The sequence below is a fragment of the Hyperolius riggenbachi genome, chromosome 1 (assembly GCF_040937935.1).
Source record: "Hyperolius riggenbachi isolate aHypRig1 chromosome 1, aHypRig1.pri, whole genome shotgun sequence".
In the NCBI taxonomy this organism is placed as follows: Eukaryota; Metazoa; Chordata; class Amphibia; order Anura; family Hyperoliidae; genus Hyperolius; species Hyperolius riggenbachi.
Window position 1 is genome coordinate 291,737,327 of NC_090646.1, and position 23,953 is coordinate 291,761,279.

General features: G+C 44.5%; 1 protein-coding gene across 1 annotated transcript in view; it reads left to right on the forward strand.

Annotated features, from left to right (window-relative positions):
- The window catches only part of LOC137548607 (very low-density lipoprotein receptor-like), a 110,506-nt gene that overhangs the window by 23,625 nt on the left and 62,928 nt on the right, over nucleotides 1-23,953 (forward strand). The window contains exons 7-9 of the mRNA XM_068271159.1: nucleotides 18,041-18,227; nucleotides 22,797-23,015; nucleotides 23,093-23,276. Of these exons, the coding sequence (XP_068127260.1) occupies nucleotides 18,041-18,227; nucleotides 22,797-23,015; nucleotides 23,093-23,276 (590 nt within the window). The remainder of the gene's footprint in view (nucleotides 1-18,040; nucleotides 18,228-22,796; nucleotides 23,016-23,092; nucleotides 23,277-23,953) is intronic.

The window sequence follows — 23,953 nt, forward strand, 5'->3', positions numbered from 1 at the left end:
CCTGGAGGTGCGGTGGGTGCTGGGTGATCAAGCCTGACGGCCGTTTCGCGCACGTCTGCGCATCTACAGAGGCTGCAAGGCGGAAGGGATAAGTGTCCGGCATTTGTAGCCGAAAGCATAGGGCGGAAGTACGCCGCCCCTCTCCCCGCCTCTACGTGAACCTTCTCGTATTGCCAGACCGCTGGGACGCGAAACGCGTCATCAGCGTCTGACGTCATGGCGGCCAGAGACGCTGAAACTATTGTACAGCGTAGCATGGCTTACGCATGCGCGCCTATGACACTCGTTGGGCTAGAATAGCACCATCTTGTGTCAAAACATGAGAAGGCATCCACAGCTGAACATCAGGTGAAGAATAGTGATGAAAAGTAGGTACATGAAAAATAGTGATGATTAAGACAGTGTGGAAAAAAGTGGACAAAGGCACGAGTGGCACAAAGATGGAAGAATACCTGGGTGATCAACTACAGGATGCTGTCTCAGCAGCAAAACATGTGTTCACTAATTCAAGTAACAACGCGCCTGAAGTTACTGTAAAAAGGAAGGGGAAGTGGAGAAGTTGTGACGTAATAAAATCAATAAAGGATCGACTATCCTGCAGAAAAATCCCCATTGGGGTATCACCTCATAGGTGGGGCTGACTAACAGGGCAGTCGATCCTTCAAGGGAGGCAAAGGAAGTTGGGAGGGATTGAGTGGACATGTAGCTGCCATGTAGCAATATTAAATAGAGCAAACTGTTCTAGAGGGAACATGGAAATGACCAAAATTTCAGCACATATTATCACATCGTATTTACAAGGGTAGAAAGGTTAGGGGTCCAGAAAGCAAGAAAGATCAGTATAGTCATTTAGACCTAAGGGGCCCATCGCGTTGGTCCTTAAAATCAACAGGACCTCTTCACGTTTTAATTTCCTTTCACGATTGCCGCCCCTGGTAGGAGGTGGGACCTGGAGTATGCCGGCAAAGGTAAGTTTGTCTGGATCTCCTCTGTGCTCATTCCTCATGTGTTCCACTACTCTAGGGGATCCTTTTCCGGAGCCTATAGAATTGTAGTGCTCCCTACAGCCAGTTCCTCAGGCTTCGCCGAAATAATGCTAGTGATACAGAGTTCCGCCGCCAGGCTGAGGACTTGGGATGCAGGCTAGCCGCTAGAGGCTATGAGGAACACTCAATTCAGGAGGCATTCAAGAGAGCTTGCTCGCAAAGTAGGCAGACACTCCTCCAAAGAAAAGACACTAGGAGGATCAGGGATAGGAGAACCCCCTTTTCCTTTGAATTCAGCACAATGTCAGATGCCATCAAGAATTCAGTAATGAGACATTGGGACATTCTAATGAAGGATGCTAGTTTGAAACCAATGGTAGAGGAGGGCCCCCTATTCTCATTTAGAAGATCACCAACCATTGGGTCCCTAATTAGTAGGAGTGAATTTCATTCATCAGATGGAAGTGATTGGCTACGCAGGAGCCAACCCCAGGGCAACCACAAATGCGGTCGATGCAAATCATGTAAACAAATGGTCACAGGCCCTAAATTACAAATTGGGCCCCTACGACGGAATGTACAGGCATTCATCACCTGTAAAACCAAATTTGTGGTGTATGCCCTGTGGTGCCCCTGCGGTAGGTTTTATATTGGTGAGACCACCAGAACATTAGGCGAGAGGTTTAGGGAGCATTACAATTCTATAGGCTCCGGAAAAGGATCCCCTAGAGTAGTGGAACACATGAGGAATGAGCACAGAGGAGATCCAGACAAACTTACCTTTGCCGGCATACTCCAGGTCCCACCTCCTACCAGGGGCGGCATTCGTGAAAGGAAATTAAAACGTGAAGAGGTCCTGTTGATTTTAAGGACCAACGCGATGGGCCCCTTAGGTCTAAATGACTATACTGATCTTTCTTGCTTTCTGGACCCCTAACCTTTCTACCCTTTGTAAATACGATGTGATAATATGTGCTGAAATTTTGGTCATTTCCATGTTCCCTCTAGAACAGTTTGCTCTATTTAATATTGCTACATGGCAGCTACATGTCCACTCAATCCCTCCTAACTTCCTTTGCCTCCCTTGAAGGATTGACTGCCCTGTTAGTCAGCCCCACCTATGAGGTGATACCCCAATGGGGATTTTTCTGCAGGATAGTCGATCTTTTATTGATTTTATTACGTCACAACTTCTCCACTTCCCCTTCCTTTTTACAGTAACTTCAGGCGCGTTGTTACTTGAATTAGTGAACACATGTTTTGCTGCTGAGACAGCATCCTGTAGTTGATCACCCAGGTATTCTTCCATCTTTGTGCCACTCTTGTGCCTTTGTCCACTTTTTTCCACACTGTCTTAATCACTATTTTTCATGTACCTACTTTTCATCACTATTCTTCACCTGATGTTCAGCTGTGGATGCCTTCTCATGTTTTGACACAAGATGGTGCTATTCTAGCCCAACGAGTGTCATAGGCGCGCATGCGTAAGCCACGCTACGCTGTACAATAGTTTCAGCGTCTCTGGCCGCCATGACGTCAGACGCTGATGACGCGTTTCGCGTCCCAGCGGTCTGGCAATACGAGAAGGTTCACGTAGAGGCGGGGAGAGAGGGGCGGCATACTTCCGCCCTATGCTTTCGGCTACAAATGCCGGACACTTATCCCTTCCGCCTTGCAGCCTCCGTAGATGCGCAGACGTGCGCGAAACGGCCGTCAGGCTTGATCACCCAGCACCCACCGCACCTCCAGGTACCCCACATCTTACTGCATGCTTTATATGTGCAAGACAATCCTGCTTGTTGCCTATGTGCACATCCTTGTTTGCATGAATATCAAGATTAAACACAGCTTCCTGCAGTGCCGGTTTTCTTCTGCTTATTTGCTCCATGTGCTGATAGGTTAGATTAGGTAGGTGCCCCAGTATTGGCTAGATTAGGTAGGTGCCCCAGTATTGGCTAGATAGTTAGCTGCCGCCAGTATAGATTAAATAGGTAGGTACCTCCCCTTATAGTGGAGGGGGAAGCCGCAGCCGCGGGGAGGGCAGCCTGACCTCTCCCTCCCTTCCTCTCCGGGCCACCCTCCGTGCTCCCCCCTCTGATGCAGACTCGGCAATGCAGAGAGAACTCGCCTCCCTGGTTCCGATCGCCGGCGCCTCTCACTTCCCACTGTTCGCCTCTTCTACATAGCCGCTGATACACACTAAACTTCCTGCTTAACAGGAAGTTTAGTGTGTATCAGTAACTAATGTAGAAGAGGCGAACAGCGGGAAGTGAGAGGCGCCGGCGATCGGAACCAGGGAGGGGAGTTGTTCTCTCTGCATTGCCGAGTCTGCATCAGAGGGGGGAGCACGGAGGGTGGCCCGAAGAGGAAGGGAGGGAGAGGTCAGGCTGCCCTCCCCGCGGCTGCGGCTCCCCCCTCCATCACGGCGGCCACATGTTTGCCCCCATCACCCCCAGCAGCGGCACCAGGGGGCGGAGCGAAAGGGACCCAGTCGGGGCCCGCAGCAGCCACATGCAGCCTGGTGGCAGGAGCGCCCCCTGGAAGCCGGCGCCCTGAGCGATCGCTCCGGTCGCTCAGGTCAAAGGCCGGCCCTGATTTGCAGTAGCCATCCTGGGTATGTGCCTAGTGATTTCCTATTTATGCCTAGTGATTTTGGAATATTTTGTTGTAGGGATTTTGTCGTTCTTGTAAACTTTGATCTGGAATTGGAACAGCTTTGGGCAAGAAATGCTTTGAAAAATTGCTCTGTTCAGCGTTTTTTAGATCATTTTTCCATTTTTCCTATACTTTGAGGTGTAATCTCCTCCAAAATGCTGCAGGACCCATGTTTGAGTTTGTATGGGACTGATCACACCAGAGGGATTTTTTTCCCCCCAAAAAACACATTAGCCAAGCGCCTTTCAAAGCTTTTTAAAAGTGTTCATAAGCGCTCTTGGTGTGCACCAGCCCTAGAGAGTAAGCCAACTAGATAGTAAGCTACATACCCTTTTTTTAGTCTCCAAATGACAGGGTAGAGACTCTGGGTATGCAAAAGTAGGTTTGTATTTAACTTTTGGCAGTGCAGCATAAAATTCAACCTCTATTTTTCACTAGCTGATTTTCTTTATGGCCATAAAAAGGAGTTGGTCCAGACTACATAACATTCTGTTATGTTAGTTAGAACCCATTTATGATTTCAGATTCTTAATTTTTTAAAACAGCATGGACAGCCAAACTCTCTCAGGAAAAAACACATAAGTAGATAACTACTTGTTCTACTTACCCTATATACTCGCATATAAGCCGACCCGTGTATAAGCAGAGGTACCCACTTTTCCCTCAGAAACCAGGAAAAAGGTGAATGACTCGCGTATAAGCCCCTCCACAATATAGCCCCCTCTCCATAGCCAGATGTGCCCCTAGGATGATACAGCTGTCTCAAGATGTCAAACAGGAAGAATCCCTGATCTTTGCACTGCTGACACGTTGCACGTTCTGCTCAACAAGCTGGGGGACACAGGTAGTCCTGACTCCTGAGCAGCGCACTTTGCACACCATGTTGCAGGGGATGGGGGGCACACACAGCAGGGAGCCAACTGGTAAGAGCAGGATGACTACTGCACTATCCTTACACTACTCTGCCAGTAACAAAACCAGCTCCACTATCTGCTCCACTGACTTGCATAAGCCGAGGGGGTTACTTTTCAGCATATTTTTGTGGTGAAAAATTAGGCTTATACGCGAGTATATACAGTACATAAGTTTATACTGTCCAAGTTGATTAGTGTATTCCATATATTAAATGGCATTCTGTTACTGCCATGTTCCATCTTGATTCCCTCTGACTGGAGCCAATCCTGATGTCATTTGCTCCCTTACTTTTTTTTTTTTTTCTCCTAGAAACTACACTCATAGCTAGCTTGCTTTATAAACAATAAGCACAGCATAAATCAGATTTCAGCAACTCTCTATACTGCCCTCAGCTAATCGGTGGAAAGCAGGAGTGTGGGAAGGGTGATAAGCTTTCTTGTTGGCAATGGAAAAAATAGGGCCAGGCTGACTGAGATGAGATTTATTACAGCAGAAACATTCTGAATAGATTGGAGTGCTTGCAATGCAGGGTAAGATTGCAGGCTGCATATTAAACACAGAGCAGTGGGTAAATGGAAGTTGATTTTGTGGCTGACAATACCTCTTTATAATGTTCCATTTAACCATTGTTTTATTGTTGATTGGAATCAGGTGATTAAAATTCATCCAGGCTACTGTACAGCCTCAAGCCTTAAAGAGAACCCGAGGTGGGTTCTAAGAATCAAATTAGCACAGAGGCTGGGTATGCATATAATGCCCAGCCTCTGTTGCTATACTGTTTCCCCCAGTCTCTCCCTGTGCTATGCTGTGCCCTATAAATCACACTCCTTGCTAGCGACACAGCGTGTCGCCATCAGGCTATTTAACTCTGAAGTGTCACTCTTGTCCCTTCCCTCCAATCAGCGGGGAGGGAAGGGAAGCAGGCGTGGAGCGGTGCTATGGAGAAGGCGGGGGAGTGGCAAGAGTGACACGTCAGAGGGGTAAACTGCCTGCTGGCGACATGCTGCGTGTCGCTAGCGCAGCGTTTGATTTATGGGGGCACAGCAGAGCACAGGGGGGAGACTGGGGAAAACAGTATAGCAACAGAGGCTGGGCATTATATGCAGACCCAGCCTCTGTGCTAGTTGGATTCTTAGAAACCACCTTGGGTTCTCTTTAACATTCTATTATAACAAATGTGCATTTACAATAAACTGACACAAGATGGCAGTGCAGCACAAAGTAGATTCCCAAGCAAAGTGCTGTGCTGCCAAAGATGTGCTCCCTGTACACACCAACCACTGAAGGCAATACATTTTTAAATATTACATATTAACTGGAGCAGTTTTGAATTAAGGTCACTGATGCTTTAACACCATCAAGGACTTTGCAGTGTTTTATTGTGTACAATGTATATTGTAAGATTTGGATCTTTTTCTAAGGTCATTTTACTTTAGTGTGGATCTATGCAGTTTTATGGTAGGTACACACAATGCAGTTTAATTTCTGACAGATTTACTGTCAGATCAACTATTTCCAACAAGTCTGATCTAATTTCCAATCTATTTTCTGTTCACTTCTATTAAAAATCGATCGGAAAATTGATCAGAAATCAGATCGGACATGTTGGAAATAGTTGATCTGACAGTAAATCTGTCAGAAAATTTCATTGTGAACCTAGCATAAGAACTAGAGATGGCCTGAACATCAAATTTTCGGTTTGTGAACTTAGAACTGAAGCTTCTGTAAAAGTTTGCAAACAGGCGAACTGCCATAGACTTCAATGGGCAGGTGAATTCTAAAATCTTCATGGGCTTTTTCTGGCCACAAGTGATGGAAAGTTTTCTAGGGGCCTAGCACCTGGACTGTGGCATGTCAGAAGGGGATTCATGGCAAGTCCCACCAAAAATTACATAGTTGATGCAGGGTAGTGTTTTAATCACTAAAGGGCAGAAATCCCATTACATTCCGGACATTTTAAAGCACCACTTTATTCCACAAATGTAGGAGTGTGTACATGTTGATTAGGTAGTGTAAGGGTTATGACCGCTTCATGCTGACAGACCAAACGCCGCATTTGCCAAGATTGAGCATTAACCGGTCTGTAAGGCCCTTTGGTGTGTGGTGCATATGCATGGGTTCACAAGTACTCACAAGTGGCTAAGCACTCGAATACTGGATTTAAGAGGCTTAATTGTGGCAGCTGTGCAGTGGGGACACAAGGGGTTATTTACTCTTAAGTCCATGGTATATTGTGTGCTCCAAATAGCTTGCACACGTTCTATTGGACGCGTTGCAACACTCACTACACGTGCTTCCCCGGAAGGAGGCTACTGGACGTATCCGCAAAAAAATTCCATAGACCTCTCAAGCTGACATGTTCAGACAAATCTAGTCCTTAATCATAGTGGATTACAAAATGCCACTACAGACATCTCTGTGTATGTGTATATTATACACACGCATTGTTGTGGAGTAAATCTCATCTCTTTACATTTGAGCAAAAAGTGTCCGGTCCAAAATTTATACCATTCTCAATCAATAGAAAAACCTATTACAACAATTACATGCTTCCTTACATTGCAGACCAGCTTTTTTTAATGTCTCCACAGGTATTTTTACCCATTCATCTTTAGTAATGCGCTCCAAATCTTTCAGGTTGGAGGGTCTTCTTGCCATCACCCTGATTTGACTTTAGCTCCCTCCACAGATTCTCAATTGGGTTCAAGTCAGGACTCTGGCTGGGCCACTCCAAAACACTGTCTGCTAACCAAAAAGAGGCAAAGCCAAAATATACATAGGGCCCATTAGGGAGAGAGCCAAAGTTAATGACAGTCAATGTGTAATGAGGGCAAGATCCCAACTAGCGTTTAATCCCCGTGGGACTCTGGTACCCAACTGGAAAATCTGTGGCCTCTCGAGTGCAGTCCTATGAGTCCCTTTTTAGAGGGGATGATCTTCTCAATGATCTTCTCATGTACACTGCAAGACTAAAGCTATTGATCGCATGTACTTTACAAACTAATTTTAATGGTAACTCTGCTGAAATCAGGTGAATAGCAATTTTGTCACAAGGGGACTGCTAATATTGTGCTTAAAGTAAACATGTAAGAATAAAAGGAGGGCTCAGGAGGGGAAATCCTTTGGATGTTAATGAGGCTTCCCCAGGCATCCGGATCCAGCGCTAACTCCCCCAAGCAGTCTGTCACCATGATGGCTACAGGAGCCAACAAGGAGATCCTTCGGGTGTCTCAGCACTAGCTCCCCTTTACTGAGGATGGGGAAAGCCTCTTTAGGCTCCAAAGGCTTCCCCCTCCTGAGATACGTACCTACCAGAGGCACTTTTTTTTTCTTACAGGCTTACTTTAAAAGGAGGCATTTAGAAAAGAACAAAGGACCTTGAGAACAAAGTACACCCTGCCAAGGTACAGCTGTTAGAAGTGAGCCTAAAGGTGGCCATTAACAATGCAATCCTGAACAAAATTGCACCCAGTAATCTATTGGAAAGGATTGTGTCCATTACTGTTTGAAAACCTGTGATCAATCCGAAAAATGGATTGATTTATTAATCAGATCAAATTGACTAGTGGGTTTTCTGACATAAATCATGCCCAATTCTTTCCGATAGATTACCATGTATTGCTAATGGTCACCTTAAAGTGTACCCGATGTGACATAATATAAACGTGTATGTAAAGTGCAAAACCTGAATAAGCTGGCTGTTCTGTTTTTTTTTTTTTTTTTTTTTGTGTTGCTGCCTGAAAGAGTTCATGTTCAGGCATGCAAGTGACAGCTTGTGTCTTGTCAAAATCTTGACAGAATTATAGTAAACGACACTGATAAAATTACAGCCATAAAAGTTTTCCTGGCAGAATACAATTCCTGAGGGAAGGGGGGAGAGTTTAATAGTTCATGAAGTTTAACTCTGGGACACTTAATAGGCCACCACTGAGCAGAGACAATAAAACAGTCAATCTACTTTGTAAATGTTTAAATATAAAATAAACCCATGGAATCTAAAGTCAATTTAGGAGTAGTAAGATAAATACAATTGTTTCTCTTAAGTTAATTTTCACCTCTGGTTCACTTTAACCACTTCACCAATGAGGGTTTTTCCCCTTGTGGACTAGAGCAATTTTCAGCTTTTTCCCTTGTGGACTAGAGCAATTTTCAGCTTTTAACGCTCCTCCCTTTCATTCACCAATAACTTTATCAGTACTTTTCACAACAAAATGAGGGAGGTGTTCATTATTTAAGTTTTCAACAATTCGTTTTAAAATAAAACCTACTGCTGTGTGGATAAAAGCCACAGATTTTATTTTCCCATTTGTCCCAATAATGATGTCCCTAGTGCAATGTATGGCGACAATATTTTGTTTGGAAATTAAGGTGTATTTTTTTCAGTTTTGAATCAGTCACGCAATCAACGCCTTGAATACAAAAATAAAAGTAAGGGCCCATTCACACTTGCTGATCGCAAAACGCTAGCTCTGGCGTTTTTGGCGATCGTGTTTTGCGCTTCTATAGCACTAAAACGTGATTGCCAGGAAATCGCCTGAAAATGGTGCAGGCTACCAGTTTGCGTTTAATGTTTTGGGGTGATTAGCGCAAATCACCCAAATGAGAACGGGCCTATAGACTTTTATTACCCTAGCGCTTTGAAAAGCGCTAGCATTTGAGCGTTTTGCCGAAATCGCCGGCAAAACGCTCAAGTGTGAATGGGCCCTTATATACCCTCATGACATACATATTAACCTCCCTGGCATTATGATTATTTCCAGACTTGGGATCTAAAAGCTGTGCAATTTTTTTTTTTTCACAAGCTTTAAGACCCTAAACAAAAAATACCACGGAGAGATCTGCAGCAGCTCCTGCATATAACACACACTGGCACAGTATTACCGCTCTGAACTGCAGATTGCAGTCCCAAACCAGACTCTGGATTACCGCTAAGGAGATTAAAAAAAAATAGTTACTTTAGGGACTCAACTTTTTTAATGTTTTTTTAATACAATACAAATATTTTATTTTGGTAACCATGGGAGAGTGGGGCCAAGTCAGGGGTTAATTTTAATGGTAAAGGACAGTATTTGCAAAGGATTTGCAGTAATGTACCATATTGGAGTTCCGAGTTTCTGTTCCTCATTTTAAAGGTAGAATTTCCCTTTTTCAGGCAGCTGCCAATCTAGATTTCCTTTGGACAGCCAAAATAAAAATGACTTTCCAGGAAAATAACTGCACTAAGTGTACAGGTGAAGACTACTCTGATTTGAGGTAATGGAGTGAGCTTTAGAGATGGCCAATGAAATGCAAATTTCACTTTGCATACAAAAGTAATGCAAATTGCATGCATCCTAGGACTGAGCCAATCAAATACAGTTCCTGGCAATTTTGACTGGCACAATTCTTTTCATCTCACTATGTAGTGTTTCTACATAGTGTTCTATTTAGTTTTCTATGTAGTTTTCTATGCAACACTATTTGTTTCTTGTGTACAGCGCAAAACAAAACTGCTGTGCATGCACTCTGGGGGACTCGGAGGCATATCACATTGGCTTGGATTAGACCTCCTGTTAGCTCCTTGTCTCAAGGCTCTGGATTCAGTGGGATATCAGCCTTTTTGACCAGGACACTCTAAACCAGACATGGGCAAACTTAGCCCTCCAGCTGTTAAGGAACTACAAGTCCCACAATGCATTGCAGGAGTCTGACAGCCACAGTCATGACTCATAAAGGCAAATGCATTGTGGGACTTGTAGTTCCGTAACAGCTGGAGGGCTGAGTTTGCCCATGCTTGCTCTAAACTGATCAACTCTAGGCCTGCTTCACATTGCAAGAGCTTTTTCGAGGCGCTTCTGATTTAAAAAAAATTCTTAATATATGTACGCATTTTATAAAAAATTGCCCATAACATTGTATTAGCAAGAGCTTTTCGAATCAAAAGCGCTTCAAAAGCTTTCAGTGTGAACCAGGCCTAAGTGATTTTTTTTTTTTTACAAAAAATGCATTAATCCCTTGTGTGTGCAAACTACAAGTAACTTAGTCGGGCAAAGGTGTTAGAAATGGATTATTTTAGTTACCAGAGCACTGCTGTATTTTACATTAAAAGCAGAATCACAGAAGTCGGTTTTCTCCTTCTGAGCTGGTCCCTCCTCAAAAACCAAGCAGACTTTATGCTATCATACTTCTATTGGTAGCATATTTGTAGTTCTTAACTAGTCTGTTTTTAACCTGTTGCAGACGAAATGGCTCTGGCCGCTTTAAGATCAGTGGTCTGTGCACTTTAAAGATCTGTGATTGGCTCACAGCAATCAAAGAGGTCAGTAGTCAATGGCTAACTTGGTGTCAATTTGTTGCTCCCTTGTTAAATTGGTAGATGCATGAAACCTATGTAATACATTTGTATAAATATATGTAAGCTTTTAAAGCACACCTGAACTGAGTGGGATATGGAGGCAGATTTATTTATTTAAACAATACTAGTCGCCTGGCTGTCCTGCTGATTCGGCCTCTAATACTTGAGCCATAAACCCTGACCAAGCATGCATTCAGATGTTTCAATATGCCAATGCATCAGGGCCCCAGGACCAGAGGGGCTCACTAGGGGCCCTCTATCCCTCTTATTAGCTTATTAGCTTTTTATTGGTGCTATGCTGGAAATGAATACCTCTATGTGCTTAGAATAGTGGTAATCCTGAACAGTTTCCTTACTCTAAATACACCACTGAGGCTGGGTGCACACACAGCAAAACCGCTAGCATAGTGGGAAAACTCTGCGTTTTATGCAGCAATGTTAGTCTATGGGACACAGCAGAAGCTGCGTTTAAATGTGTTTTTACAGTATGTTTCACAAATGCTGGTAGTGTTGCATATTATGCAGGATGCTGCCAAAACGCACATAATTAGTCTATGGTAACGCATATGCATTGCGTTTTGCATGGGGTTTTTTATGTATTTTAATTAAAAATGGAAGCTTTGTGATTCTGCTTCCAGTTGTCTTCCTAGTGATTTGCATAAACGTAACCACTTGAGGACCGCAGTGTTAAGCCTCCTTAGTGACCAGGCCATGTTTTGATAAAATGGCCACTGCAGCTTTAAGGCCAAGCTGCAGGGCCGCACAACTCAGCACACGAGTTTCCCTACCTTTTCTCCCCACCAACAGAGCTCTCTATTGCTGGGGTCTGATTGCTCCCCCAATGTGTTTTTTTTTTTTAAATGAAATGCTGTATTTTTGTTTTATCTTTACAACCCTCCCTCCCCCGGCCAGCCAATCACTGCGATCAGCTGTTATGGGCTTCAGCCTACCACTGCCGATCGCTTCTTTGTCCCCCAGGGGGACAGCCATGTCACATGGCTGTCCCCAGTACAGCACTGCCTTAGATCACAGAGCTGTGTACATGTATATTAGACAGCGGTTTCCAAGCTCCGCCTTCCAAGAAGGGTTGTGCGCGCAGCAGCGCGCATGATCTCCGGCTAGCCCCATAGAAGGCCATTCACGCCAATCGGCGTGGAGCGGTCCTGGGGCTGTCGCTGCGTCCACTTCAATCAGCGTAGAACGGTCTGCAAGAAGCTACATTTAAAAAAGCATACAAAACGCATGTTTTGCATTAGCGAACCGAAAACGCATAAAAAATGCAAACGCAAAATGCACCAAAAACGCAATAGAAAATCACAAACACACCATCCTAAAACACTACTTTTTCACGCTATGTCATATGAATCCAGCTTGGCACTGCAACTGCCTTTGATAGGTTTTGGGGCTACATATCAATAGTGCTTTGGGCCCCATGTAAAACTCACACCGGGGCCCCAAGCTCCTTAGTTGCGCCACTGGTGACTGGATTAGCTGCATGCTTGTTTCAGATTTGTGATTCACACTACTGCACCAAAACAGATCAGCAGGATGCTGGGAAACTGCTATTGTTGTTTGAAAGGAAATAATCCATATCCCTCACTTCTGGCGTGCTTTATGTGAAGTTTAAGATATAAGTCTGCTCCCAAAAGAGGTATGATGCTAAAATGTCAGCATGCAGTGTGAACCTACAAATAACTGACATACAGCAATAATGTATGAACTAAGCACAACAAAAATTGTAAGTTGGGTAATTTTTGAATACATTTTAAATATTTTTAAGTCCTTTTACCATCCAGTTTATTACAAGATGCCTTTAGGGCTGGAACCCACTAGGAATCACAGCAGCGCTTTTAAATTGTGGCAGCACTGTGTACAGCGATTCCTAAGGCAATTGTGACCATATTTAGCTCTGTTCTGAAGTGCTACATAGTAAATGCCCTAGTGCAGTGGTGAGGAACCTATGGCTCGGGAGCCAGATGTGGCTCTTTTGATGGCTACATGCTGGCTCAGACAAATTAGGTTGATTCACTAAGCTACACCACTCGCACAGCTTAGTGTGGCAGCGCACTACTGCTGTAGCATGCACTAACTTACGCTACCCCAAAACAAACAGCTGCTCCAATTGTCCCACTCTGTACCCTGTCAGGTCCAGTTACTTTGTAAAACGAGATCTCCGCACTTTGATTGGCCCAATAGGCTGCCTGTCACTTGACAGGCAGCCTATTGGGCCAAAGTGCAGGGATCTCATCCTAAAAAGTGAATCAACCCCCAAGTTGGCTAGCTAACTGTACAAGCTGTTAGTTGGTATTTCTCTTGTCTGGCTCTCAGGGAAATTGCTGATGTTGCTGAAACACAAGAGAAGATGTCTGACACTTCCACTGCCCGGCGGATAAACTGTATACACATCACCATGGCAACAGACGTGAGACTTTCTGTCCCAGTTTGAAACATATTGTATGGCTCTCACGGAATTACATTTTAAAGTGTGGCATTTATGAAAAGGTTCCAGACCCCTGCCCTAGTGGGTCCCAGCCCTTACCTTGAAACTAACTCTATTAACCACTTGCCGACCGCCTTAAGCCGATGGGCAGCAGCAAGGGCTGGGCCCAAACGACTGCAATACGCCCATCGGCGGTGGCGGCGGGCGTGGTTATGCGGCAATCGCGTCATTCGTGACGTGATCAGCCGGCGGCGACTGGCTCCGCCCCCTTGCGCATTAACCCGCCGGCCGTTCGGAAGCGCCGGCGGGTTACTAGCACCCGGATCGCTGCTGAGAATGGGTATAATAGGCTTTGTAATGTATACAAAGCCTATTAAACAGGCTGCCTCCTGCCCTGGTGGTCCCAGTGTCCGAGGGACCCCCAGGGCAGGCTGCAGCCACCCTATGTCGCACCCAAGCACACTGATCCCCCCCCCCCCTGATCACCGACAGCACCCCTCAGACCCCCCCTGCCCACCCCCCAGACCGCTGTTTACACTCAATCACCCCCCTAATCACCCATCAATCACTCCGTCACTATCTGTCAACGCTATTTTTTTTAACCCTAAACTGCCCCTGCTCCCTCCTGATTCCCCCCCCCCCCGACCCCCCCCCCCCTGTGTACTGTATGCCTCTATCCCCCCTGTAATAACCCACTGATCACCTGTCAATCACCCATCAATCACCCCCTGTCTCTGCCACCCATCAATCAGCCCCTAACCTGCCCCTTGCAGGCAATCTGATCACCCACCCACACCAATAGATCGCCCGCAGATCCGACGTCCGATCACCTCCCAAGTGCAGTGTTTACATCTGTTCTCTACCCTAAACACCCACTAATTGCCCATCATCCCCTATCACTACCTGTCACTGTTACCCATCAGATTAGACCCTAATCTGCCCCTTGCGGGCACCCAATCAACAACCCACACACTCAGATTGCCCTCAGACCCCCCTTATCAATTCGCCAGTGCATTATTTACATCTGTTCTTCCCTGTAATAACCCACTGATCACCTGTCAATCACCCCCTGTCATTGCCACCCATCAATCAGCCCCTAACCTGCCCCTTGCGGCCAATCTGATCACCCACACCATCGGATTGCCCCAGACCTACCCTCAGACCACCTCCAAAGTGCATTGTTTACATCTGTTCTGCCATCTAATCACCCACTGATCACCCATCAATCAGCCCCTGTCACTGATACCCATCAGATTAGACCCCTATCTGCCCCTAGGGCACCCAATCACCCGCCCACATCCTCAGAACGCCCTCAGACACCAGCCCTGATCACCTCGCCAGTGCATTGCTTGCATCTATTCCCCCTCTAATCACACCTTGAGACACCCATCAATCACCTCCTGTCACCCCCCCCCCCCCCAGCACTCCTATCCATCAGATCAGGCCCAATACAACCTGTCATGCTGCTTATGACCAGTTCCACAAAATTTGCCCCCTCATAGACCACCTGTCATCAAAATTTGCAGATGCTTATACCCCTGAACAGTCATATTGAGAAATTTGGTTTCCAGACTACTCACGGTTTTAGGCCCGTAAAATGCCAGGGCAGTATAGGAACCCCACAAGTGGCCCCATTTTAGAAGACACCCCAAGGTATTCTGTTAGGCGTATGACGAGTTCATATTATTTATTTTTTGTCAAGTTAGCGGAAATTGATTTTTATTATTTTTTTCACAAAGTGACATTTTCCACTAACTTGTGACAAAAAATAAAATCTTCTATGAACTCACCATACACCTAACGGAATACCTTAGGGTGTCTTCTTTCTAAAATGGGGTCACTTGTGGGGTTCCTATACTGCCCTGGCGTTTTAGGGGCCCTAAACCATGAGTAGTCTAGAAACCAAATGCCTCAAAATGACCTGTGAATAGGACGTTGGGCCCCTTAGCGCACCTAGGCTGCAAAAAAGTGTCACGTGGTATCGCCGTATTCAGGAGTAGTATGTGTTTTTTGTGGTGTATTTTTACACATACCCATGCTGGGTGGGAGAAATCTCTCTGTAAATGGACAATTGTGTGTAAAAAAAAAAATCAAAAAATTGTCATTTTCAGAGATAGATTTCTCCCACCCAGCATCTGTATGTGTAAAAATAGACCACAAAACATTATACTACTTCTCACGAGTACGGCGGTACCACATGTGTGGCACTTTTTTGCACCCTAAGTGCGCTAAGGGGCCCAAAGTCCAATGAGTACCTTTAGGATTTCACAGGTCATTTTGCGACATTTGGTTTCAAGACTACTCCTCACGGTTTAGGGCCCCTAAAATGCCAGGGCAGTATAGGAACCCCACAAGTGACCCCATTTTAGAAAGACCTCAAGGTATTCCGTTAGGAGCATGGTGAGTTCATAGAAGATTTTATTTTTTGTCATAAGTTAGCGGAAAATGACACTTAGCGGAAATTGATTTTAAGTTTTTTTTCACAAAGTGTCATTTTCCGCTAACTTATGACAAAAAATAAAATCTTCTATGAACTCACCATGCTCCTAACGGAATACCTTGAGGTCTTTCTAAAATGGGGTCACTTGTGGGGTTCCTATACTGCCCTGGCATTTTAGGGGCCCTAAACCGTGAGGAGTAGTCTTGAAACCAAATGTCGCAAAATGACCTGTGAAATCCTAAAGGTACTCATTGGACTTTGGGCCCCTTAGTGCACTTAGGGTGCAAAAAAGTGCCACACATGTGGTACCGCCGTACTCGTGAGAAGTAGTATGTTTTGTGGTCTATTTTTACACATACAGATGCTGGGTGGGAGAAATATATCTCTCTAAATGACAATTTTTTGATTTTTTTTTTTTTACACACAATTGTCCATTTACAGAGATTTCTCCCACCCAGCATGGGTATGTGTAAAAATACACCACAAAACACATTATACTACTTCTCCTGAGTACGGCAATACCACATGTGTGGCACTTTTTTGCAGCCTAACTGCGCTAAGGGGCCCAAAGTCCAATGAGCATCTTTAGGCTTTACAGGGGTGCTTACAATTAGGCACCCCCCCAAAATGCCAGGACAGTAAACACACCCCACAAATGACCCCATTTTGGAAAGTAGACACTTCAAGGTATTCAGAGAGGAGCATAGTGTGACTGTGGCAGATTTTTTTTTTTTTTTTTTTTGTCGCAAACTTTTTTTTGTTTTGTCAGTGTCATTTTCCGCTAACTTGTGACAAAAAATAAAATCTATGAACTCGCCATGCCTCTCAGTGAATACTTTGGGATGTCTTCTTTCCAAAATGGGGTCATTTGGGGGGTATTTATACTATCCTGGAATTTTAGCCCCTCATGAAACATGACAGGTGCTCAGAAAAATCAGAGATGCTTCCAAATGGGAAAATTCACTTTTGGCACCATAGTTTGTAAACGCTATAACTTTTACCCAAACTAATAAATATACACTGAATGGTTTTTTATCAGACATGTAGCAGAATAACTTTCGCTCTAAAATGTATAGGAAATTTTACTTTATTTGAAAAATGTCAGCACATGAATTTTGTCAAAAAAAATGACTAACTTTCTGTCTTTTTTGATGAATATAATAAAAAGTAAAACTCGCAGCAGCAATCAAATAGCACCAACAGAAAGCTGTATTAGTGACAAGAAAAGGAGGTAAAATTCATTTAGGTGGTAGGTTGTATGACCGAGCAATAAACCGTGAAAGCTGCAGTGGTCTGAATCGAGAAAAAGGCTCTGGTCCTTAAGGGGCGAAAAGACTGTGGTCCTCAAGTGGTTAAACAGGAAAAATGCTGTGCTATGTTGCCTCAACAAAGACCAACTGAACTATAACCATTGGTGTGATCTTCTGGCCAAGGTTGCGAGCAAGTGTCATGAGATGCAATGCAGCTGTCACTCATTCAAGTATTTTTCCTCAGCACCCACCTACCTGCATATCTACCTGTACACTAATTCAAAACAGAATGCTATTTCTCATGTAAGTGAAACCTTTAAATCCATTTCACTGGATGCTGTTTTCCCTCTACCTGATTATTATACTCATGCACTTTTAGTTGGAGCACACTGGTGAGTGAGGATAGGAACACACTAGGCAGAATCGCATATGAGTTTTCCATAGCATAAAGTTGAAAACTCATATGCGGTTCTGCCTAGTGTGTTCCTACCCTAAATCTTAGTAGGCATTCCCTGTAATACTGTCTGGGTTGCAGGTGGAGATGAGACCCCTGTGCCCCTGTATAGGCATAGGGTGTACCAATTATTCTGATCTCCCCTACAATTGAATACTATTGGCATACATGTGAAGACCAGACTGCTCACCCTGCGCCTGCTGCACGTCTGGGGTAGCGTTGGTGCTATCCCCCCTGTGTTGTAGCAAACTTGGGGAGGGCACATAATTCAGACACCAGCTATTCCTGGCGCCCAAATTAGTCACAGAGCACCGCAATAGCCATAATTCTCATCATGGCCTATGGCTGTGCCAAAATTAGCAGTCTTGTACGATTTAGTGTGACTGCAATCTTGTTGTTGTACCATGAGGCCATTTAGTTTACCGATGTCACAAGTTGTTGTCATTTGCTTGCTTTATTGTCCTTTGTTGAATCACTGATTTTGTTCAGTAGCAATTACATTTTTCTGAAGTTCCTCACTGTACAATTTACATATGTTCTAAAAAACAAACACAACTGTTTTTCAGAAATGCACGTGTGAAGGGGGCTTTAGGATGAGCAGCAATCGGAGTCACTGCATTGATATAAATGAGTGCAAGGAACTTGACCCATCGCCATGCAGCCAATCCTGCATCAATAACCATGGCTCGTACACCTGCACTTGTCATCCTGGATACAGCCTACAGTCTGATGGTCACAAGTGTAAAGTAACAGGTAAAATATCCTCTCTAGATCTTCAGCTCTCATTACATGGTATATTTAATCCACCCATTATTTTTATAAAATTTTAGTTACATTGCAGCCTTTTGTTCTGTGATTTTTTTTTTTAGTCTGTATGGATCACTTACAAATTGCCTGTTCTGAACTTCCCATGAACATCTCTCTGTGCAAATCACAACTCTGCATATTGAAGAAATTTATGAATGTTCATTACAATCGCAAAACGTTACGACATCAGCTCTGTTAATGGTGAAAATTAGTTACCAGTTACAATACAATCTTGATTGACTGCATCAAAAAATCTATGGTTTAGGTTTGGTCCAATAGAACATTAGTAGCACAGATATGAGCCTAATATTGTTACATTTCTTAGGTTGGGTGCACACTTGGCAATTCGGAAAAGGTTGCGTTTTATTCCATATGCGTTTTACATGGGTTTTCTGCGGTTTTGCCTTTTTTTTTTTTTTTTTTCCCCTGTGCATGCATGTTTCTTGCATATTGCGTGCGTTTTAATGCGTTTGCATTCAAATCAATAGGAAAACAGGAAGCAGAAATGCATCAGAAAATCTGTTTTAAAATGCATGAAAAACTCATACGTTTTTAAAAACTCCTATCACAAAATGCATACCCATACGTTTTTAATGTGGCCCATTGAGTATCGTTTATATGCATTAACCCTGCGTTTTAAGCAACGCTAACATATCTGCTAAGTATGTTCCAGACTCCGCTGTACTACACATAAATCCAGTGGCGGACATAGCCAGCAGCAGGCCCCTGTGCAAAATACCAATTGCGGGCCCCTGACATGCAGCTAAAAGTGGGTGTGGCATAACTAAATTGTGTGGGGTTACACATTGCATATATTTACCAAGGCAGTCTATGGCAACCTTCCCTGAGGCCCAGAATTATTTCTTGATGCATGCACATGACAACTGCATTATACAGCTTGATGAATAAAAGCAAAACTTACACCCCAAGACCCCCAATCCTGCATTAAGACAGAGCCTGACATGACAGGCTCATGTCTTTTATACTTAAAAGCACACCTGAAGTAATAGTTATATGGAGGCTGACCTATTTCCTTTTTTCACAATGCACATTGCCTGGCTGTCCTGCTGTACTTCTGCCTCTAATACATTTAGCCGTAGCCCCTGAACAAGTATGCAAATCCGATCTGACTGGAGTGTGGCGCTGACTGGAGCAAATGCAAATCAATCTAGGACTGACTAGCCAAATGGTGCAGTCTTCAGTGGCAGTGCGTAGTCTAGACGTAGGGCCAGTGCACACCAAAAACCTCTAGCAGATCTGCAAAACGCTAGATTCTAGGCATGTTTTCTAACATGCCTAGCGTCTTTTGGAGCGTTTTTGTATAGTAAATACATATTTACAGTAAGGCCTCGTTCACATCTAGCTATCGCAGATGGCCGTGCGATCCGAACGCAACGCCTACCATCGCATGCTATCTGCGCTGCTTATCCTGCCCATTGACCGTGATGGGATCAGCCTTGCACTTGTGGGCAAAATGCAGGCAGCAGTACGCAAAAACTTCATAGCGCATCATACTGCTGCGCAGCGCAGTAGATGTGAACGGTAGAAGGGCTGTCTATGCCCTTCTACCGTTCCGGTGTTTCAGCACATATGCGCTTCCAAATGCGCACAGAAGAGTATGTGAACTAGGCCTTAAGCTGTTACTGAACAGCTTCTGTAACAAAAATGCCTGGAAAACCGCTCTGATCTACCATTTTTCAGTTGTTTTCCACTTTCCTATACTTTAACATTGAGGCAAAAGCTTCAAATCTAAAAAATGCTGCAGCCCCTGAGTTTGCGTTTGTGGAAAAAACGAAAAACTACCCGCTCTGGTGTGCACAATCCCATTCACTTTCATTAGCCAAGCGGTTTTCCCCCTGCAAAAACGCTCCAGAAACCGCTCTGGTGTGCACCAGCCCTAACTGGCTGGAACCTAGAACAGAGGCCAGGCCCGGATTTACATCACTGGGGCCTATAGGCACAGATCTCCTGGCACCCGAGACTTTGTGCTTCATGAACCTACAAACACCTGCTGAATAACACCACAAGTGTGCTGGTTGGCCCAGCTGTTACTTCCCTTGCCCGTCATAGGTAGATACATGTGCCCCTTAGCATTAGGTAGCCAGAGGTGCCCCCAACTGAAAGATCTCGTCAGTGGACTGTCAAGAGCTGGGTGAGTAACCTCATTTACGCTCTGCTCAAGATGCTGCATAGGAAAGGAGGGAGGCGCTTGGAGGGGAGTGAGTCTCCTTTCCTTTCCATCAAGAGGCACCTGTAGGGACGTGCCTACAGTGCCTTATGGTAAATCCGGCCCTGACAGGCTGAGTAAGCTAGGAGGCAGGAGGTGCAGTTGCAGGACAAGACAATGGATTATAAGGGGGGGTATCCAGGATAGAGCGCTATATAAGTACATAGTGGTGGTAGTGGTGGTAGTGGTGGTAGTGGTGGTGGTGGTGGTGGTGGTAGTAGACGACTATGAGCTCCTCAGAGGGTAGTCAGTGACTTGAATATGTACTTTGTAACACATTGAGGGGGGATAACGGTGAGGCGGTGGATGTGGTGTCACGAGGATGATTCCTGATCAATTTCATACTGAAATTGATCAGAAATTTGGCCTGTGGTGTGTGGGCAGACATCTCTCTCAGATCAGAGAGATCTGTCTCTTGGTCGATCTGCCCATGTATTGGCACCTTAATAACAATAATGGGGACTGTGTGAAAGAGAGACATGTGTATGGGGAGGGGAGATAGATGTGGGAAAGAGAAAAGGGGGGGGGGGCATAAGAGAGAGGGGAAGATGAAGTGGAAGACACGAGCGCTTGGGGGAGATGGAATTGGCAGGGTGATTTCTAACCAGGGCTCCAGTCTTCACCTCTCTGCTAGGCTGGGACATGCAGAGGAAAACCAGCTAATTTACTGTGGGTGAGACAGGAGAGAAAGGGAGGGGGTCAGAGGGACGCAGGCAGAGATAACAGATGAAAGTCAGATGGCAAATAAATACAGCACTCCCGACCATCTCTAACCCTTCTGCTGTGCAGATCTATTCCTGGAGGAGCGAGTGGCTGCGAGTCTCAGAGAAATCCCAACTTGCCGCTCTGCAGCCAGAAAGACTGGGAGGGACGTCACACGAAGAGCAGGAATCGGTAAAGAGCGGTGCTCTGCCTGCGATGTCTATGACGTGATCTACAAACTGATCATTGATACTTCATAGGCCCCTTAATTGAATGATCTTGACGGGCCCCCGTGCGGTTGCACGACCGCTTGTCCTCCACCCCTGTAGAAATCATTATCGCATAAGTTTATTTTCGCTTCAGATTACCTTTTAAAAGAATTATTGTTGACAATATTTGAGTCAATCCACTCTAAGGCTGGATCCACACTTGTCTATTGGTTTTCTGCGTCAGTTTTTCTGCGTGAGTCGACAGTGCTGTCAATTGTTTATCTGCATGTGAAAAACACATTTAAGTGTGAACTAGCCCATTGATTAACATTGGTTTTCAGTTTTCCTGTGCAGAAAATGCACAAATGCACAGAAGTGTGGACAGACCCTTAGGTGAGAATTTAATTTTCCTAATCGTGTGCAGTTCAGATGTAGCCAATTAAAGCATGCATTCAAGGCACAACTCTGCTCTAGTGGGCAGACCATGATGATGCTGTCCCATGCTACCGAAGAAATGGCAGAGGAGCTAGTCCAGGTCATCTTGGAATGTTATAAATCTTGCCTCCTAAATAACATAATTGAATAAGCTACTGCAGAAGTGGAAGGTGTACATCCCTGAACTAACAGTTATGCGGAAGAAAAGTCTGGGGTCCTATTTTATGGTCAATGTAGCAGCGCGAGATAGGTTATTGACTCTATTTTCTACATGGAAGTTATTTCTCCTGCCAGGTTGCAGAAAAGTGACACTGCAGCTACAGGGAAAATATAATGGATACTACCAAGAGTCATGTTGCCTGGCAGTACTACGTTGCTGGGCACTAGTGCATGCAGAATTGCAGAGAATGTTCCAGAATAGTTTCAATGTCTTCTGAAACTCTTATTAGGGTACTTAGATGATACCCCGTCTTCACCAAAACTTTTAGACCTGCTGTAGCTTATGCATATAGAATGATTACCGATGCATTGAAATGGAAGTTGCCTCACTATTATATTGAAATGGTCAATGTATGTCCCCAAGGATCTGATATGGCGTTAAATGTGTTTATATGCAAAGGAAATGCCATAAGATGTTTAAAAAAAAAGTGTAGTCATGTTGGACTTTTGAAGAGCGGGTACAGGAGTTATTAGGGAGGGCACAGCCAGAGCAAGATCAGGTCTGGTCATAGGATGGTCATGTTATACTGTCTCTATTATACTGCCATAGGTGTATGACAGTCTAGGAAGACCTCACGCACCAGTTGTAGGTCACAACTTTTTTAATGCAAAAAATTTGAATAAAACTACTTTGTAAATGGGACCAAAGTAGTTTGCATTTATAATTAAGGCAGACATTTGATAATGAAATTGATATCAGTCATGTATCTGCTGGTTTCCTAGGTACTGAGCCTCTCTTGCTGGTATCAGTTCGGTTTAGTCTCCTACTGTACAAGCTGCGGACATCAGATGTGGAGATTCTGACCTCAACTGAGAAGCAATCTATGATCTTCTCTGTGGACTATGATGCCTTGGATCAGAAAGTCTTCTATGTGGATCATAATGCAGAAACCATCAAATGGATAACCATGGACACAAAAGTCAAAAGAACCCTTGTTAAAGGTGGGTAAATACTCACGTTTCTTTTGATTGCCATCTCCATTGAATTTCAATTAACTTTTTTTTTATTTCCCTCCCAGGAGTAAAATCAGATTGCATAGCAGTAGACTGGATTGGCCGAAATCTATTCTGGACAGATGGAACCTCTGGGCAGATTCTTGCTACAGCACTGAATGCAACATGGAAGGGTCTTCCAGAACATGTCGTAGTAATTGATGAATATTTAGATCAGCCACATGCATTAGTGTTGCAGCCTCTTAGTGGGTGAGTTATTCTTGGTTTGTAAGAAGTTTCTTTCGAACGATCTTTTCACTTGGTTTTTCATCCCTTTGGGATACAACCTTTATTATTTTTTCCAATAAATCTGAAATCTTTCCAGCCAACACAAAGAATTTACTAAACTCCTTCCAATATCCTAGAGTATTCATTAACAGAAGGGGAGAAGGGGCCTGCTGCAATGTTAATGTATTGTCTGCACATGGTTCTAGATCAATAGTAAGGCCTCTTTCGGCTGGGCAGCTGAAGGTGGCGAATTAGCTGCACTCATGCTCTGGCCGGATGCTTGCTAGCGCTCAATACTGCCATGTCATCCCCATAGTTGCACATGCGCCCCCCCCCCCCAACCCCCGTAATCACATCTAGCCACAGACCTTCTCAGGTGCTATATAGTTTCTGCCATGGAGGAACACCACCACATGTCGAGCGCCGACATGCTTTGTATTAAAACCATTGCCATTCAGCTGCACTGAAGTTGTACCTAAATGGCTCTCGTGGGTGGCAGATGGGTCACTGAACTGCTCAACAAACCAGCAGTTCAGCTCTGTATCTGAAAGAAGCCTGTCACAGAGCATATAAAGTGACAGCTGACTTACTTGCTAATGTACATGAAGCTACTGGAAGAGAAATGGCTTGTATGGGTTTTGTTTTAACTAAACCAACCG